The sequence below is a fragment of the Furipterus horrens genome, unplaced genomic scaffold (assembly GCF_987537825.1).
Source record: "Furipterus horrens unplaced genomic scaffold, mFurHor1.1.pri manual_scaffold_2, whole genome shotgun sequence".
Taxonomy (NCBI): Eukaryota; Metazoa; Chordata; class Mammalia; order Chiroptera; family Furipteridae; genus Furipterus; species Furipterus horrens.
Window position 1 is genome coordinate 138,160,538 of NW_028327172.1, and position 17,837 is coordinate 138,178,374.

Below are 17,837 nucleotides of genomic sequence, written 5' to 3' on the forward strand. Positions count from 1 at the left end.
TAACATTACACTAAAATCCATTTCTATGTTTCATTATTCTCATTCAGCCGCCCGCCTGAGGACAGCACCATGGAGTAAATAAAAAGGAACTCCAGTGCGACAGGGAGTAGGAGAACCGGTATCAATGGGCTTCGTTGTTAAAGAAGTGCTGAGCTTAGCTATCTTGAGCGTACGCCTCAGTGCCCGTGATCGCTTCAAACAGTATCCCTCTCTTTAGGCACTCTGTTTGCCCCCTTTTTCTTTCTAGGCATTTCAAAGCCTTCTTCTGGGTCTCTCTCATTAAAAATACGGGAGAGCAGGAACAGGCAGGGCAATACAGAAGTTCAGAACACAGGCTCTGCTGTAGGACTGCCAAGGTCCACATCCCAGGTCCGACACACTGTCAGCACAGCTTGGGCAAGCTGCATGATCTCTTCCTGCTTCATTTTCATCTAAAAAACTGATATTTTTTAAAAGGAAGAATACTTATCCCAAAGAGTTTCTGAGAGGAATAATTGAGTTAATCCATGTAAAAAGCATAAAACAGTGCCTGTTACACAGTAAGTGCTCAATGAATATTAATTAATCTTATTATTATAAATTATTGACTGACTTTTTCCCTGCTAGTGCCAAATGAACCTCGGCACAGAGGATAAAAAACAAGCACAAAATTACTGATTTTTGGACTAGGCTCTTGGGACAGAAACTTGCTTACATTATTTCAAAGCAACAAGAAAAAAGAATTTAGGTAATTACTAGATCCTTTTGGAATGCAGTTTTCATATGTATTTGGGACTATATTAGACTATTTTATGATTAACGCATCTTTAGAATAGGTCACTGCCATCAGGAACACTGAGGAGATCCAAATCAGCTGAGTTGTATTCCACCTACTAAATCAAAATCTGGGATAGACCCCAGAAATCTATTTTTAAAAAACAAACAGTTCCCAGCTCATGAGTTTGGGACCCACTGATCCTGACAGTGCTAAAGGCTCAAATTGTCCTCCAAAACTTTCCTCATATACCTCAGACCTGCTTATTAACCCACACAAATGTGTGCTCATTTCCTGCCACATTTGTAGTCAAGCTTGATTTACTTAAATTTAAAAAAGTGGAAGTGGGGAGGTGTTAATTTAAGAACAGTATTTTCATCATAGTTAAATACTGCTCTGCTTGTCTGCTGAAGTTCAGTCTTCTAATTATAACTACTCAAGAGAATATTTTGGGTATGCTAATGTCATTAGGTATAACACCTTATATTTGTCTACCTTGGTATAGTATTCTATTATTTTATGTCTTCAAAGCTTCCTGTACATTGTAAGGTATGTAAAGCAGTTAATAATTTCTGTTTTGTACATGAGGCATGAAATGGTTAACTAAGCCAGTGAAGCCACAGGAAAAGCATATATTCTTTAACTTAGACAACTGTTTGTCTGTTTGCTTGTTTTACCCTGAGAAAAACATCAGACAACCAATACTATTTAAATGCAAGAAATCTGAACAAAAGGAAAAAATAAGTTGAGTACTATACATTACTGCTATGAACTATATAGGAAATTATATTTTTCTCTCAACTTTAATCATATATCATAAAATAAAAATCTCTGGCTTTTTCCTATTATCAATAGGAAAATATACAAGACTGCAAAAATACATTTGAATGAGAAGTTAATCACTGAACTGTAGGGGACCAAACAAGCTATAGAAATGAAGAGAAGTCTCCAGCCTATGGGAATCTGACTAAACAATGCCACAACCGGAACAGGGAGATTCTTATCACTTACAGCATGTTTTTAAGAGTCAAAATCCTTTTAACCACTTTACTTTATAGTGGTCTAGACCTCTCTCAACTCTTTATATAACATACTCAGAATATATGGAATTAATTTGAGAAGCAATAACACGAATACATTTACAACTATAAGGAAGATTCATGGCATTTTTTTTCATTGCTCAATTTTAGGCTGCATAACACTGAAGTTCTAATTGCTCATTATTTTTAAAATGCATTTATCTAAAATGACATGTTTTATAATTATTTTTGAAATATAAATTGTTATTAATTTCCATTTAGTTCTGCTAAATTATTAATGCAACTCATTTATTCCACTTACTGTTCTTGATAAAATATAACAAATATGTATTAAAGATTGCATTCTTACAAAATAGTTGAATTTCAATCATGGAGGTTAAAAATGCCAGGAATTTAACAACAAAAGTAAGTTGCAAGACAAGTCTTGGAATCTTATTCACAACAGTGCTATTAAAAATAGGAGCATCGTCCCATACACCAAAGTTACAGGTTTAATTCCCCGTCAGGGCACAGACCTAGGTTGTGGATCTGAGGCAACCGATAAATGTTTCCCTCTCACATAGATGTTTCTCTCTCTTTCTCTCACTTCCTCTCTCTCTAAAATCATTAAGTATAATCTTGGGTGAAGATTTAAAAAATAATAATAATAAATAAAACAAAATCAATATAACATCTGTCCACAGAAGCATTATAATAAAAAAGTTAGCTATCAATCTACGCAACTTACTGTAAAAAGCCAAATCTATCTGTGACTTTGTAAACAAGGTAATCAGCATCTTCCCAAGGTTCAATCTCTGCACCTTCTCGTCCCTATAACAGTGAACAAAGAAGGGTGTTATTGGAAACTTGTAAAATTGAATAATTTTTAAATAAAAAGACCAAAAAAGAAGTTATTTTTAACAGTAAGAGCAGTTTTTAGCAATATCATCGCTATTTTCTAGTTACAAACTTTGGAAGATACTATATGTCAGCAACAGCTGACACATACCTAAACTTTGACCAGACTTGGGTTCCTGTGAGTACCTGGGAAGGAGGGAGCAATGGAGAATAAGAAAGTCACTCAAGAACAAACCATCAAACTTTAAAGTTTTTGAGTGAACATGTCTTAGAAAAAAAAGTATTTCTTGTCTTTTCATCCAAACTTCTCAGAAGATGGGCTATCCACTTTGTCCCTCTGTTTTTTCACTTTGCAGATACATCAGCCCTGAAATGATTCCTGCCAAGGTCAAATACGACCTCTCATTGGTAAAACCAGTGGACACTCTTCATTCCTTTTCAATTGGATTTCTTCGAAGCACTTGGCAGTGTGGCTCACTTTCCATTCCTCAGCCTCCATGACACCACCTCTCTTGGTTCTCCTGATCCCTTTCTAGCCCTTCCTCTGGTGGCTTTTTCACAGTATCTCTTAACTGTCGATGTGTCCAGACCTCTGTCCTCAGCCACTGCTCTCTTGTTCTACCCCTGAGGCTATTAACTAGCACTGTTGGTGCAGGAACCCCAGATAAAACTCTATATCAATCCCTCAAATTTCACCCTCAATATTCAACTGTCTCGTGAACCCCTGCATCTGAGTGTACTTTGTAATTGCTTGTGTGTTCTCCAAGTAAGCCATGAGCCTTTTGTGAGCAAAAACTGCTCTAACTCATGTCTGTAGTGTGAATCCCCAGGACCCAGCACAATGCCTGGTCACTAAGTATTAGCTGCATGGGAAAAAAAAACTGCATGCAAGCATGAACAAGTGATAGTTCTATTTGTTTTAAATTAGTTAAGCAGTTAAGTAAGTTAATTAGGTTTTAGACAACTGCCCTAAAATCTAATCACAGTAATGGGTAACTGTCTGATGTTCCAAATGACCAACTTAAAAACAAACTCCGGGAACATAGCCATGGAGTTGAGCGCTGCCTGTATGTCTCCCTGGAAGGAGGGCACAGTCCAGATGGCTTTCTCTAATCCCATGCTCCTGTTATTCTCACATTAATAAAAAATAACTGATATAAAATTACATGCAAGTGATATAAATATAAAACATGACATTTACAAATCACTGCTGCAACTCATAGGCCTCAGGAGGTAAGGAAATAATGAGACACATAAATCTAAATTGTGATTTCCTAGAGCATTAAAAACCAGATTCCATAAGTAATTTAAGGATAAAATGCTAATGGAGAGTATATATAAATGAATAATTTAAAATTTCAGATCCAGGGTAAATTTTTAATAGCACATATAAGTTATGAATAAAATGGGTATTTAATTCCATATACCAACTTATTAAAATATTTATTGACTAGTATGAGTCAGGAAGCTTTTTAGGTGTTTAGAATACAAGAAAGAGTAAATCAAGTAAAAGAAATTCTCACCTTCTGAGAGTTTATATTCTAGGAGTGAGAGCAGTCAACAAACAAAGTATAATATATAGTATGTTGATGTAATAAATGTTATGGTGAAAAATAAAAGAAGGGGACACAGAGTGCCGAGTGTAGAAGAGATTTCACTAAGCTTGCATCTGGGTGAAAATCTGGAAGAGGTAAGGCAATGAGGCATGAGAATATCCAGGATCTATGTGTTCTATGCAGAAGAAATAGCCAGTGCCCAGACCCTGTGTCAGAAGCATGGCTGGTGTGCTGAAGAATAGCAAGGGACTGGTGTGGCTGGAGCAGAGGCACAGAGGAAGAGAACATTTAGAGATGAAGTCAAAGAAAAACTATGACCTCAGCAGTCACATGAAGTAAACAGACTGGTTCTGTAATCAAGCTCTCTAAAAAGCAAATCCATTTCTATTTATATGATTTTTTCCTAATAAAACAGAGTAAATATGAATACTTACTCTGTCATATTTAGCAACTATTTCAGCTCGCTCCTGGGCAAGTTTGAGTGCTACATCCTGGTCTGAATCTGTGGAGAGATAAAATTTAGATGAACTATTATTTAAAGAATCATAAAGTTGTTTAATTATAAAACAGATACAAATAAAATAAACACACATACTGGCCTAAAATGACAAAAATCAAATAAACTTAAAAGGATAAGTTACGTATCTGTAACTACAATATTGAAATATCAACATAAATATTATTTCAATATTATATATAACATTCAAAAGAAAGCAACTTTGTTAACATAGCATTAACTTAGTGGATATGATGAATCTTACCACTCAGGAATCAATTTTGGATCTAATTTCAAAGAAATAAGTATTAAAGGAGGAACTGAAACTACAAGCCCTAGGTTTTCAATGAAATCCATTTCAGTAGATGATGAGAAGAGCACTCAAGATGGCTTTTAAAAATTAAAGTAATTTGCCCACCAAAAAAAAAAGTGCAAGATATACTTCTTACATGATAAAAATAATTTCTTCATTTAGTCTCCAAGGTCCCCTTTATCAATTACCCCCAAAAAATAATAATTTCCAGTTTTACTCCCCTCCCCCATACATACGCACACACACAAACCCCTTTCTTTCTTCATTACCACCAGGTATCTTTCAAAAACACAAATATAACAACAAAAGTAGAGATCATAACATAAAACAATATAAATAGGATTTACATATCCCAAGTATCATGAATTAAAATAAAAGACCAATGACAGACTATCCAAATGGCACTTCTGATCAAGTAATAAAAGACAAGCATTCCCCTGGAAGACTGAGTCAAGGTAATGAATAAGAAATTCACAGGAGTAACAACAGCAAGGACAACTATGTTTGTATTCTTACTCAGGGCCTGGCAGATAGTAAGATACAGCTGATACTTCTACTGTGAAGAGCATTTTACAACAATCTATATTAATTTTATATTAATCTGATTACAGAGATGAAAAAAAAATGAGGTTTAGAGATTTGAACCAACTTGTCTAAGGTCTCAATACTAGTCAACAGCAAAGCCAGGATTCAAATCCAGGCAGTCTTGACTCCATATAAGCATTACTTTATAAAAGTGATTACCAAAGACACAAATAAAAGGACTTCCAGTTAAAGATGGCAGATAGAACACACACAGCCATTCCTCCTAAAACCGGACTAAGATGATCGTAGAGATTCTTTAAAGCCCCTGCCTCAAAGGCTCAGCAATGGCAATTCCTGAGGAGAGAGAAGGAAGGGGTTAAAGAGTGCTGAAGGGGTGTGCAGGTGTGTAGCAGAGGTTGATTCAGAGCCAGAAGAAAACCAAATCCAAAGTAGGAAACCAACAGATGATTCCTCAAGCTACAGAAGCAGGAAGTGGCAATAGAGAGGCGCTGTCTCTCACTCTAGAAGTAAACAAAAAAAGAATCAGCCCTAGGGGATTTGGCAGTGAGGAGGGAGGAACATGGAAGCCCGCTAGTTTTCAAAATAAGTCTCACAGGCTGCTGAATCTTTAAACCAAGTATAGCTCCGATAAAAATAAAATCTAAATTTAAAAGCCAAGACATGGGGAAAAAATCAAAGTCATTAGAAGCTAAAGATACACTAGTTTTAAAATATCCCTGTGCACCTATTGCAGACTAACCAAATAATGCAATGATATTACTCAGTGCTGACAACAGTGTGGGCAAATCCGCAGTACCTCACACTGACAGTAGAAGCATAAATACGTAAGTCTTTCTGGAAAGCAATTTGCTAACACATATCAAAAATCTTAAAAAGACGCATATCCTTTACTCAACATTTCCACCGCTAGGGTTTTATGTCAATGAGATAATCAAAAAAGCACAAGATTGTTTATAATAGTAAAAATAGCAAAACAGGACTCTGTAAATTTTTTAAGAGTTTATTTAGTAAAAAAATGCTTATGCCACTGCTTTTCTCAGTTAGATATAAAGTGTGTCAATATGCTCTCCTTTGGGGCCGATGGGGATACATAATAGAAAGCTTCAATAAAATAACAAAAATACAGACTATTTAGATTTTCAGTGAATTAATGCAATCAGAACTCTGGGATAATCAACTCAATTATACACATAATTCATTATCCTATTTTAGATTTATGAACCTTTGTCAATTCCTTTTTCCTCTTTGTTGCCCAGCTTTAAAACTACATTCACATTTCTACAGAAGGAAAGGGAAAGCTAATCAACAGAAGTTAAACAAGGAAACCTGACTACTAATAAGTTTCACTTCCATTATCAGAATAGCTAAGCATGAATTTCCACAGTGATTAGGCCAATTAAATGGATGAGCATTTTCTATGAATATATTTTATACCAGTACTTTATTCCTTCTACCAGTTGTAGGAGTTGCAACTGTATTTCCAACTTAACAATGAAAAGCTTAAAAAAATAAAGGCAAAAACTGGACATGGTATGGAGTTGGGAAGTGAGGCAAAGTAACCCAAGAAAATGTCATTGTGGCAAACTGTAAATGTAAAGCTTTAGAAGAATCATCTCCACTCTAGAGATTTCCAGAGAAGAAAACCCAACCATATAACAGAAGATGTACTGGAACTGGATGAAACTATCCTAATTATGGGAGAAAGATGATATACTTTAACATGATTAGAAGAGTTGGCTTGACTCTAAATCAAATTAATGTTCTATATCTTTAAATTTTTTTAGAAATTCTTTATCTTGGTATTTTTGTAGGGGGAGAAAATTTTTTAATATTAATGCATGTGGTATAAAAAGAGAGCTAATTTAAAGTCAAACTAATTTTATAAAATACAGCCAAACCTGCTCCTTTAAAGAGACTACATGGAAATGCCAATCTTTTTTGACACTAAGTTTAGAGACATTATTTAATAATTCACATTGTGAAACAATTATTTAGAATAAGAAGTAGTATCCTTAAGCAGAACTTGCTATAGTTAAATTATGTTTCATACTGTCTGAATATAGTTGAGAAGTTCATTAAGAATTACACTCAACATCAAACCATTATTCTATGAAATGGTAAAGGGACTTATTTAAGAAAAAGAAGATCAAATCTATGAACAATAAAATGGCAAAAAAACACATACCTATCAACAAGTGACTCTAAAAAACAAACTAAGCAAACAAGAAGAACAGAGACAGAATCATGGTTACAGAGAGTTTTGGTGGTTGCCAGATGGGAGGGGAATTTGGGAAAATGGGAGAAGAGGTGAGAGGATGAAGTATAAATAAGTAGTCACAGAACAGCCACGGGGATGTAAAGTACAGTACAGGAAATAGAGAAGCCGAGGAACTTATATGTATGACCCGTGGACATGAACAAAGGGGTGGGGATTGGCGGGGGGTTAAGGGGGAAAAATTGGTACAACTGTAACAGCATAATCAATAAAATATAATTTTTTTAAAAAGCAAAAAAATAATAATAATAATAAAGAATTACACTCAAGCATTCCCTTTGGTTTCACTCTAATTGCTTATTTAGAAACTCCATTGCAAGAACAAAGAGTCTGCCCTGATCACAGGGATATCAACAGCTGTCTTTTATCTGTGTGCAAGTGTGCATGAAGTTCCAGGCACCTATTAAACAGTGACAGCTGTGCTACTTGGTACTTAGAGCACATGTCATTATCAAATTTTAAAATCCTATTACATTATTCAAGCCAAATCAAATCAAATTATTTTTACTGACTTTACATCTACTACAGCAATGTTTCAAAGCTTAAAAGGCAAATTTTTTTAAAGCAAGGATAAAAAGATGTTTGGATTAAATAATAATAATATAAGAAAACATCTCTGGGCCCAAATTTATGGAAGAAAATGATGGCTATAGCATTTCAAGAAGCGTTCTACAATGTTGTAAGAAGATCTCTAATTTCACTTAAACACAATAATTGTTAAAAATCAAGTATCCTCCTGAATTACGTGTTTTAAAAGCAGATATTGTAACAGTATTACTCAGTTAACCCCAAACTCTAATAAACAATTCATTCAAAGCTGTTAAATTTCAAATTCAATCCAATAAAACAAGATTGACAGCAGACTATTTTTTCCTGGTGTACATTTTGAAGGAAGAACTTTAAATATACATAAACCAACAATTTTAATTTTAAAATTACTTTACCATTTGTTAGATACCCAGGCTGGTCTTGGAAATTAACAACAGCTTCAGTCCTCATAGAGTAAACTTATCTATTCCAAGATTTCATTAGTATTTTACAGTTCTCAAGCACACCAAGAGTGTTAGGTGGTACCCTCACACATTCCCAACAAACTGAAACAGGAAAATGGAAGGCAGCTGTACTTTAAACTATTGGTGAAAGAAGCACAAGAAAGGAGACGTCTGAGATACATTCTAAGGGAGAAAAAAGACCTAGCTGTGGTTCCATGGCCCTTAGACATTCAAACAAAGATGATATTTGTTGAGGGTAAAAACATGTCTTTCAGGCTAGATCCCAAGCATGAACCACACCAGCCTACACCCAGCATTCCAGTTAGTAACAAACAGGGGCTTTAAGCAAGCAGCTTCAGAATACGCCTTACTCTTGTACTTCAAAATTAGCCACTCCTATTTATTAATTTTAACAAAGTTTGTCATAGAGCAACAAAGAAAATGTTTATTTAAAACATTAAAGCTAAGTAGGAATGCTCTCCTCCTCAAATATATTTTATATCATAGCACAATTTTAATGATAATTTTTAATGTGAAAACTGCTCCTGTTTTAGACACTAAGCAAATACATGCTAAATTTGGGAAGGTTTTGGAAATTCTTAACACACCACTCGTATACAAATGAAACAAATGTTTTATGTAACAATATGTATAACTACTGCAGGATGGCACTGTGAACATTTTTATTCTATTTATTCTTTCCTTCTTCCCCTTATTGCTTTCTTCTTTCCTTCTTTGAAAAGGGCAGAAGCCCACAATTTGGAAACCAGTTTGCAAAAGATCTCATAAGCTTAGAGAAAGGGAAAAAATGTCAAGTCTTATACCAAGGAATGAGAATCAGGCTGGCATCAAACTTCTTATCAGTTAGAAGACAAGGAAGCACTATTTTCAAAGTTCTGGGGAAAAAAATGATCTATTAAGCATGAAGAAAAAATAAAATCACAAGATATGGTGAGCTGAAGAATGACCCCCCCACACACAGATATGTCCACATCTGAATCTCTGGAACCTTGAATGTACTTTATATGGCAAAAGGAATCTGCAGATATATGTAAGTAGGAATCTTGAAATGGGGAGAGTACCCTGTATCACGAAGGTGGGACCAATGTGATTACAAGACACCTTATAAAAGAGACACAAGAAGGTCAAAGGAGGAAGTGGGAGATACAATGATGAAAGCAAAGAGGTTGTGCTGATGTGAGGAAGGAAGAAGTCATGAGCCAAGGCAAGCAAGTGGCCTCCAAAAGGTAGAAAAGGCAAGGAAATGGATTATCTTTTAGGGGTTCCAGAAGGAACCAGCCCAGCCCGGCTGACACCCAGCTGACTTGAGTCCCATGAAACTGATTTCAGACTTCTGGCCTTCAGAACTGCAGGAAAATAAATTTCTGTTGTTGCAAGCCACCAAGTTTGTGATAATTTGTTACAGCAGCAATAAGAATTGAAAGCTCACTGCCTTGCAATGTTTCTTTTAAGAAGGCTTTGAGAATATACTACAGAAAACCAAAATAACACCAGCCAAAAGAATTGACAGTGACACTCTTCTTGTGCAAATGTCAATCAGCCTCCACAGAGCCCTCTTCTCAACTAGGCCCCAACCTAGGTTTCCCATCCTGTATTCCGCCTTCCTAGCCCAGTTGTACCAAGAATCCTGCTAGGTCAGTTGAGTGATACCTGCCCCCGCCCCCAGACCCCAACCCTTGATATCTGATCACCTTTGACATCTGGTCAGATCCCTCACGCACCGCCCTTAATATCTGATCAACCTGGCCTGCCTTTACCAAGAATCCTGTTAAGTCATTTTAGCAAGAAGCCTCCTACCCTTGATGTCTCCTCTTCATAATTTTGCATCTACCAAATTCCCCACTCTGCTCGTTGGCTATAAAGCCCCACTTGTGCTTACTGTTTTTGCAGTTGAGCCCAATCTCTCCCCCTTATTGTGATAGTCTCAACACCTATTGCAATAGTCCTGGATAAAGATTCTTTATTGTTAACACGTGTCATAATAATTTTTTATTCAACAGAATGAAAAAGACGGATAGACACAGTATCCATGAAATCTCAGGAACCTAAATTAGACATTTCCAAATGCCAGCTGTATAGTTGCCTGGGGAACAACTAGCCTGCATTAGAATTGGGAATACAAAGTGTCTTCAATAAGAAACTGTATTCTAAGCAACATATAGATCATGGATCTTACTAGCAATACAGTAGAATCTTACATTGAAAAGACACATAGAAAGAGGGTGAGAGACTATTAGAAATCTGATAACAGAGAATATTAAGTCAGTCAAATATGAAATAACGTAAAAAGGGACATGGCTATGATTTGATGGCATATGAAAAAAGTGAGTTAATTTGACCTTAATACTTTTGACATTAGTATTATATTTCCTTCCTACATATCTCATCATATTTCAGATTGAAGTAAATGATATTGACATTATTATAATTACATGAGAATTTTATTGGCTTTTAATGTTTATAATCAGAATAGACAAAGTATCTAAATCTAAACTCTGATCCGCACACATATATACACACCACTCCAAACCTAACCCCCATCCTAGATGCAGCTACTCTTACCTACCAAAAGTACTTTATACCATACAAGAATCTGCATGTATGCACACACATGCACACCCACAAACACCCACACATATATTTAAATATCTCTTTCCTATTCAAAAACTAGAATCATCTTATAAGTAATCCAACACCTTACTCTCTTGTTTATCAGCACATCTTAGAGATTGGGCGTATCAACATCTACAGCTCTCCCCAGGAGTGGGCCAATAAAGGTTTAGCAACCGGTTCTTGGAGGCAAGAAGTAGAGGCAGTGAGCCCAGATCTGTGGTATCTGCCAGTTTCCATGCTGTGATACTCTTACTATGGTAGCCAATACCAACCTACCAAGGTGATGTCACTGAACACAGAGTTCAGGCTGGCTCCAATACATCAGTGCATCTACCTCAAGTTTCTTAATAGGTGTCAAGTTTCTCAATACATTAACATAATTTATCCAACCAATCCTCTCTTAGGAATTTGAACTGGGATAAACTGAGAAAGTCAATTTGTAATGGGAGTTAAATGAAATATCAGAAGATAAAGAGACTAATAGTCAATAGTGACCAAAGAGGTAAGCTGAAAAAATGAAAAAGCAAAATTCTGGTAAGCTGAGAAAAGGCCGCTGTTGCAGAGAGGAAAACAGTACCTGATGTGCAGGGCAAAGCAGAGTCATCATCAGTGAGACCTTTTAGCCTAAAACACAGCCAGCCCATCCCTGAAGCTGCTTCATGCCTCAGTTCCTGATAACTTTCATTTCAAGTTCAATGTATTCATATGGCACATGTTTTTTTTCTCTTAAGTAATCTAAATAAGTTACTCATGTTTAGGATTTGAGTTCCTTAATTCCATCACATCTTTCAAAAGGTCTATGAATCAGCAGTGCTTAAGCAATGGTTTCAGTTATTTAGATGGCTTCCTCTGTATAACACTAAGATACTTCAAGAATAAAGATTCTTTTAATGATAAAATCTTCATAGGCACCACTGCTAAAACTTCAGCATTCATTTTGCTGTGCTCTATATTCAGGCTGGAAGGAATGCTTAAAGGAGGAATAAGGAGAATTAAGCTGGTCAACTGCAAAATACAACTAAAAACAAAATAAAGGAAAGTACACCAGTTATAAGAGAACATGAAACATTGCTTATTTTAACAGGTCATTCTCTGTGAGATGAAATTAAATATAGACACCTGAAAATTACAAATAACTGCCCTAATTGCAAGAAAGCTTATTCCTAAATAGTGTCTGGGGGTACTCAGGTAGCCTAAGCCAAAAGCACCATCTGTGGTCCTATGAGAAGAACTGATCTAGAATCTCCTGCCACTTTTATCCCCTTCATTGGGCTGGGGGAGAGGGGTGAGTCTATTATTCAACACTCCTTTGCACTCCAGCCCAGTCCCATTCCCATCTCTCATAACTCAGTTAATTCCATGTTAAACAAATGCCTTATCAAAAAATGCACAATCTCAAAAACCCATTTATCTCTTTCCTTCCCCCACAGTGCAATAATCTTAGAAAAATCATCTGGCTTCTTTCTCTCCTCATGTTCACTTGGGAACAACACAACAACAAAAGATTCTGATCACTGATCACAGCTGCAATTATAAAAACAGTATAAATAATCATGATCAAGGAGGGAACAGCCAAAAACTGAAAGCTAAATGCATGAAAGAACCAAAGCCATAAACTCTAAAGTCCTCAAAAAGGCCCAGATTTCCTCTGCAGAAGAGCCACTCAAGTATCCATATACACCTTCATATTCCTCTGGTTTAATATGCATTATCTGATAAAAATAAAAGTGGTCAAAAAAAGTAATCCTAAATGCTCTTCAATTTTAGCTTTTATTTTAATTATCAGTGTGAATGTGATTTATACTTCTCAGTTCAAAATATTTTCAATATATCACTATCAGCAGTCTTATCAACATTTTATATCATGCTTTAAATTAATAGTTTTTAAATTTTTTAAGCAAGAAGGGTGAATGGGGTTTAGGAGGGGTGTAGCAAAGTTCTTTTCCCTCCTTACTCCAAGGACCCCCAGGACCTCTGCAGAACTGCTAGTGCTGCAGAGACCATGCAGGGAAGTTGCATCCACCTGCCTTCTTTAGTTAGTACATTTGTAATTTATTACTCAAATGATTTCTCTTCCATTAGTTTCCCACTGTCACCTCAACCTCCCTCTCACAGTCCCCCACAGATCTCCAGGTCCTTCTCTTCTTTTCACAAATAAAAAAATCAACACTTTAAAATTGGTAGGTTGTTTGTTTCATCTGTAAGCATATATTTTAAGGTGTTGAAGAATAGGACACATCTCCAATATTTAAAACATGGAGCATAACAAAATATTTTAAATTATAGTTTTAACAACAATTCTAGGTAGGCTTCTATTAATTGCTTCCTAATTTCTATAAACATAAGAAACTATTTAAGTCCTAGAAACAATTCCTGACAAGGATTTATCATAAAAGAGAAGATCATTTTTTTCCCTCAAGCGATCACGAATTGTAGGCTGTTTCTAGATGACTTGCCTTACCAGCGCCCAGCGCCATCAAGGCAGAACTGACTAGCCCCTGCTTCTTTGATCTACTGTATTTCCAATCTAGTACTCAGTATATTTTATTTAATATTTAATATTACATCTCTTCTATTTAACTGTAATTTCCATGAACAAAGGACAGTATCTCATTTTGGTATCTCTAGAATCTATCATAGTGCCTAGCACATAGTAACTGCTCACTAAATATTTCTTAAAAGGATAAGAAAAATTACTCAAAATTAATTACTAATGTGAATTATTCAACTAGGTAAGCACAATTTATCAATTTGTTTTTAAAACAAAATTCATAAGCTATTTTCCAGATATAGCTTCATTGCAAAGTATACCTCTGCTAAAGACTCTTAACTTTCTCATATATTTTATTGTTTTTAAAATTCTATTTCATGATAGCATTTAAAATTTTGTGGAGTGTAACATTCAAACATGAGAAGTCACAATCTATTTCTGATTAGCATTTCTGATTACTAATCCTTCATATCCATTAAGGAATGAATGGATGGATAAATAGACAGATGGACAGAGATGAATGAATGAATGAATGCATATCGAGGCCTCTTAAAAGATGAAGGAAACCAGAGGCTTGTTTGCTGTGTCTGTGTTCCAATTTACTCTTGTCCACACACCTTCCCTTTCTCTGCTCCCAATCTACTCAGATCTTCACAGTCTCACTCTCCTTTCTGGAAGGCCACGTGGGCTTGGCTGTGTGCTTCCAGCATGCCCCCAGTCCAGATGGAGGGACTTCAGCTGGGGTAATATCAAGAACTCTCTCCCCACTCTTCCCTTACTCCTCTCCGAGGGGCAGGATATTTGGGGTCAAGGAGTCTGAAAGGAGCACCAGAGCAAGCTGGCTAAGCTCCTGCCCTTCTCAGCCACCCCCTGCTCTCCAGGCAGGAAGGCATCTGTCCTGGGTGGAGGCTTGGGGTGGCTCGGTTGTGCTAGTCACCCCAGGGGTAAGTCTGTGTAAGTCAAGACAGGCTAATAAACCCTTTCACTTCAGATCTAATGCCATGTGTCCTGCAAACACCAGGAGGGGTCATTCTAATCTCCATCCATCAGTCTCCTGTGCCTTACTTCTCAAGGAGAATATCACTACTGGTTCCCTAGAACTCCCAATCAGACCAGTAACCCCTATGTTTATGTGTAAAATGATTCACAGAGAAAAAAAGATATGAAGTGATACAATATTATTTAAATAAATACCATAACTACTGTTGACAAACATAATTACTGGTTGTTGAACCTGAGTGTAATTCCCATTTAGGGGGCAGGGCTGAATGACAAAATTGCCAACAACAGATACTTAGAAGCAAAACAAGGGTATGAGTCATTTTACTCACTTAAATCCACCTACACTTGCTGGCAAACTCCAGATTACACTTCAGCTGCATTTCTGCCAGTATGATCATTTTAATAGATGACACAAGACTGGTCTGTAACAACTGCTTGTCTGTGGATACTTTATAACCTGTTTAGCTAGAGTTTACTGTGTGCCAGACACCACGCTGGGCATTTTACTATACATAATCTCACATAATCCTCACGGCAAACCACCTACTCTGTTGGTTTTATGATTATTCCCAGTTTCCGTATGGAGAGCCTAAGGTGTAGAGAGGTTACATCATTCAGGTCCTATGGTAAGTAAGTGGCAGAGCAGGACTTAAAAAGTCAGGCTTTCTGACTTCAAAGCCCTGTTTCTAACCACCAAACTATTTTGCTGAAGTTTAAGTGGGTGATCCTTTTATATTTCCTCTTACTTCTGCTAGTCCTTACATTTCCTTTCTTAGAAACAAATCTATCTGATCCCTGTGAATTCTTGTGAATTCTTTAACAGTTTTGTTCTCTGAGTTCCAGTAGCTTTCCAATCTTATCACACTAAATTGTCAATTATCTTTGCAAAACGGAGACCAGTGGTGTTGTAGAGGATCCAAGAACCATTAACATAAAATATTTTTTGTGACTATAAGCAACTGTACTGCCCCTATCATGTTTAGTGCGTTTTAGGAAAATAACAGGAAGTAATTGAGGAACATTAAAAAAATTGACAGATGATGTACCAAATTGATACTGATGTTAATTTTACTAAAATATTTTATTATCTTACTTGATAATAAATCAAATACCTTCATATGTAATTTCTATGATCACAGAAAGCATTCTGTTGAATCTACAACATTTACTTAGCTCTCACCACTCTTTCAGCTCATTCAGAATTGTAAGCATGTACAGTCATATTCGTTACAATAAAAGTTTGTGAATTCAGCCCAAGGGGTTGAAGAAATGATGTAATTATAGCAAATTCTTATGCACCAGATGTAAGACAAAGAGGATAAGAGAGAATTCATAGACCACCAACCCTAACAGTAGTTTGGCAAACCCTATTCTCAACCCAATGATAACTTAACTCTTTAAATTAAAAACTGATAAACAAATACCAAATTGTATCTAAAATGGCATACAAGAGCAAAAACTAAGTATTACCTATAACATCTGAGTAGCACACAGGAAGAACTGTATTAATACATAAACAAAAGTATGAGCTATGCAAGTATTACTTGGCCCCTGAATGCCATTAGGTTCAAATTGGATCATAAGGCCATCAAAAGCCAGGAATTTAGGACCTAATAAATACAAGCACTCGTATCACACTGAAACTGTCATTCAATTAATCATTTTAAAAAGAAGAAGGAGTCCCCTCAGCTCCAAGCACAGTACCACATTAATTCTCACAAAATGCAGCTGCATTCAACACACCTCACCAAACAAATCCTAAGAAAATTACAAGTATCTCACACGTGTATGTGTTTAATACGATATGTATTATTTACATTCTGTTACCGTTACTGTGCTAACAATGTTGTATTAGGCTGATCTGGATAAGATTTATTTTACATTAACAGGTGTCAAAAGTGCTACACATATATGAGTCTACATGAATTAAGTATCAACTAGGCAGCTAGGCTCCTAAATCATAGCTAGCTAGCATTTATTCTGCACAATATAGACATTTCATATATATTATTTCACTTAATGTCTCCATATTAATACTATGAGGTAGGTATCATTATTGTTTGTTTAATAGATGAGAGAACTATTAAGTTAATTAACTAGCAAAGATCACTCAGCTTTGAAGGTTAGAAGTGGAACCTGGGAAAAGGCATGAAGTCTCCAGAGTGCCTTTGAAACAATAAAACGGAAAGCAAATGGACAAAAGTTGATCAAGATAATCTGTCAACAGATTCTTCAAAGTAGCATTATATAAGGGAAAGAGGCCAGGAAAATATCCACTGGTCAACAGGAAGCCAAGGAGGTGTTTCTGAATAGAAAAGAGGACAGAAAAACTGTAAAGAAAATGAGGACTACTCAGGAAGGAAGAATAGTTTGCTTATTAACAGCTCACATTTGTTGAGCTGTCATTGTCTATCAGGCACAGTGCAAGGTATATACATTGTCTCATTAATATTCAAATAGCCCTATTATCATTTGCATTTTTCAGATGAGAAAAATAAAACAGAAGTCAGGCAACTTAATCAAAGCTACATTAGTATCACAGCCTCAATTCAAACCTGCGTCTGGAAGCCTCCAAAGTCTGTCCTTTTGCCCACCGTCTTGCAAAAGTTGAGAGACAGAGAGAAAGAGGGAGAGAAATGTGTCTGTGTACCTCTAAACTCATAAGGCACAAGGACAACAACAGATGCACAGTGACCAGGAAGTAGGCGCGTGGATTTCCATGTATTGAAACCCCCATGTGCTGATGTTTCCTTCAGCAAAAAGAAAAACCTTCCAAGATCTGCAAATGATGACTTCCCATATTACTCGCTCCTGTACATTTTCACATACCCAAGTCCCCAAGGTTTTACTCCACTGATACCATGAAACAGCCATAGAGTTTTAAGGATATAAAACAGATGT

General features: G+C 36.1%; 1 protein-coding gene across 3 annotated transcripts in view; it reads right to left on the bottom strand.

The window, feature by feature from the left end:
• USP6NL (USP6 N-terminal like) overlaps positions 1-17,837 on the bottom strand; it is a 185,441-nt gene that overhangs the window by 81,485 nt on the left and 86,119 nt on the right. For all 3 annotated transcript variants that reach the window (XM_090266505.1, XM_090266506.1, XM_090266508.1), the window contains 2 exons: positions 4,622-4,689; positions 2,522-2,604 (listed from right to left, as the gene is read on the bottom strand). In XM_090266505.1, the coding sequence (XP_090122631.1) occupies positions 2,522-2,604; positions 4,622-4,689 (151 nt within the window). The remainder of the gene's footprint in view (positions 1-2,521; positions 2,605-4,621; positions 4,690-17,837) is intronic.